Raw genomic sequence first — 2,875 nt, forward strand, 5'->3', positions numbered from 1 at the left:
CTACGATGTCCGTTCTGATAACTTGAGCGGTTCAAAATTAGATTCAGCATGAATTGTAGTGTAATCCTCCTCCAACATTGCGCCGATTTCAAAGTCCTCCTTCTCCATTTCCTTTAGGGATTCATGCCACTGTTCTTCTTGCAGCTCTTCGATATATTGGCAGTTCTCCATATCTCTTAGGTACTTCAATGCATTGAGTACGTTGAATTTTACTTCTTGATCATCGACCCGGATGGTCAACTCTCCTTTTTGCACATCGATTAAAACTCGCTCTGTGGTGAGAAATGGGCATCCCAGGATGATAGGAATTTCTTTATCGGCCTCATAATCCAATATAACAAAGTATGCTGGGAAGATAAAATTGTCCACTTTCATGAGAACATCTTCTATCTTGCCCTCCGGAAGCTTTATTGATCTATCGGTTAGTTGTAATGTGATCATGGTTGGCCTTGCTTCGTCGATATACAGCTTCTTAAAAATTGACAAGGGCATCAAATTTATGCTTGTCCCTAAATCACACAGTGTGTTTCCGACCATCTTCCCTCCTATGGTGCAGGGCAATGTAAAAGTCCCAGGGTCCTTCATTTTAGTAGGGAGAGTATTTTGAAACAGAGCGCTACACTCATATGTTAGTGCAACTGTTTCATTTTCCCCAATCTTTCTCTTGTTGACAAGAATATCCTTGAGAAATTTTACATAACTCGGCATCTGCTCTAATGCTTCTATTAGGGAAATATTAATGTGTAGCTATCGGAGAACGTCTAGAAACCTCTGAAACTGCTTGCTGTCGTCTTTCTTTTTCATCCTGGATGGGAAAGGTGGAGGATCTCGTCATGTTTCTTATTCACTTTGTTGTCGGGTGAGGTCCTGTACTTGCTGTGTATCATTTGATTGGAGGTTGTGTTGATTGAGAATTCATGTCTTGAAGAGCTTCATCTTTTGTAGATGGTCTTACTTCTGAACTGGGTTGCTCCCATTATTAAGCAATAGTCAAATTTGCTGGTACTTTTGTTACCGCATCTGGTACTTTTGGAATAATAGGGGCTGTCGTTTTGCCACTCCTCAATGTCACTGCATGACTTTTCCTCTTGGCCCCAGCATTCCTGAGTTTCCATGCTACGTACTAAGCGCTTTCTTCTTTAATTCCCTCGTAAGCTGATCTATCTGATCTTCTAATTCTTTAAGAGAGTCAGCTTGCGATTGTCTCATTGCCTCACTCTTTTCAATGTAATGTTTTAATGATGTCTCCAGAGACGAGGTACTGAAAGGTATCATATGCAAATAGTTGGTCATAGGGTGGCGTACCTTGCGAATCACTTGGGCTGCAATCCGGATTAGTGAAGACCAGAACGTTGCCTCGATCCTCTTGATAGCTGAATTGATAGAAACTGTGGCCCTCCTGATTGAGATTCTCATCCAGACCAAAAAGTGGGTGACCCCACCAACCAGGGTTGTGGTTATTGCCCAATGATTCATCATAAATAGCATATACGAGTTGTTGATTCCATGGGTAGACGTCTACCAGATTACCTCTCTCCATTGAATGCAATCCATTACAGACTCATGAGTCACCACCTTAACCTACGCTGTTCCTTGAGAGAGAGTTCTCTGCTGATTAGCCATCGTCTGGAGGAGCGAGGTCATTGTGGTCATTTGTTCGACCAATACGCTTATTGTGTCCGTTGGCACATTGGCCTTTTCTACTCTTTCTTGCTCCTGACCTCTTATCTTAAGCCCGGTATCAATCCATTCGTCAGAATATCACGAGATGTGATCCAATATGTTCTTCGCTTCCGTATATGACTTATTCATTAATCCCCCTTCTGCGGAGGCATCGACAACTGCTTGCGTCGATTGGTCGAGGCCATTGTAAAAGGTTTTCATCAATATACTATCAGGAATCCCGATATGCGGACAATTCTTTACTAACTGCCGGAATCGCACCCAGGCGATACTCAAGGTTTCATAACCCTTTTGTTCAAAATTCAAAACCTCCCTCCACCTTTTTGCGTTGATAGACGGAAGGAAGAATCTGTTCATGAACCTATCATCCAACTGCTCCCATCCATTAATTTCGCCTGGCTCTAATGATTGGGCCCACCTCTTTGCTTCATCCCGCAATGTGTACGGGAATAGGTATAGTTTAAGACTTTCTTGAGTTATATCAGGCATGGAGAATGCGCTACACATGTCTACAAAATTTGTCAAATGTGCGTGTGGGTCTTCTCCCTGTAATCCACCGAATTGTATGATAGGTTTTATTTCAAAGCTTGCAATCCCCTCAACTACTGGTCTTGAAATTCCTGGTGAAAAATTATAGAATCTTGGCGCCACATATTCCCTCATAGGGATGTTCTGGTCAGCAGCAAGAAAAACGGGATCTTGCACTGGCAAATCTCCCCTCTGGTTTCCAGCAGGTGCCACATTCTCTTTAGCCATACTTCTTCACCAATTAGGTTAGCCCTGATGAACTCTGTGCGAAGAATACACTTGATCTCTGGGTCCGCTTAGAATTACCAGATCACTCTAGCACTCATAAGCCGTCAGACTGCTCTCTGCGTTGAACAGTCAATACAAAGAGATCTGTCCTATAATGACCCGGCCCCCTAGGACTTAGGTAAGGCCATTACTAAAATAAATGCATGCATAGAATTTAAAACGACACTCAGTTATTTGAAATAAATGCTAATTAAACAAGAGAAGTTCAAAAGATATTTATTAAATGCAATTGTTAAAACAAACAATAGGGTACCCAAAATTCTTAAAGACTAACAAAAGAAGAAATAATCCTTAGTAATACATTTTAAATAGTAAACTAAATATTAAGAGAAAATAAGGACTCAAATTTTAAGGTGCGGAAGCGAAAAAGTCTAGT

General features: G+C 41.4%; 1 protein-coding gene across 1 annotated transcript; it reads right to left on the reverse strand.

Moving 5' to 3' along the window:
• On the reverse strand, positions 1-585 carry LOC150034663 (uncharacterized). Its single transcript, XM_090316812.1, has one exon. It carries the CDS (start codon positions 583-585, stop codon positions 1-3), a length of 585 nt encoding a protein of 194 aa, XP_090172938.1.
• Positions 586-2,875: the final 2,290 nt, after the last annotated feature.

This window comes from Benincasa hispida, chromosome 8 (assembly GCF_027475165.1).
Source record: "Benincasa hispida cultivar pf3 chromosome 8, pf3_genome.v1.1, whole genome shotgun sequence".
Classification (NCBI taxonomy): domain Eukaryota; kingdom Viridiplantae; phylum Streptophyta; class Magnoliopsida; order Cucurbitales; family Cucurbitaceae; genus Benincasa; species Benincasa hispida.

Excerpts from the sequence above, each read along its gene's own strand:
- LOC150034663 (XM_090316812.1), bottom strand. The coding sequence starts at position 585 with ATGAAGGACCCTGGGACTTTTACATTGCCCTGCACCATAGGAGGGAAG.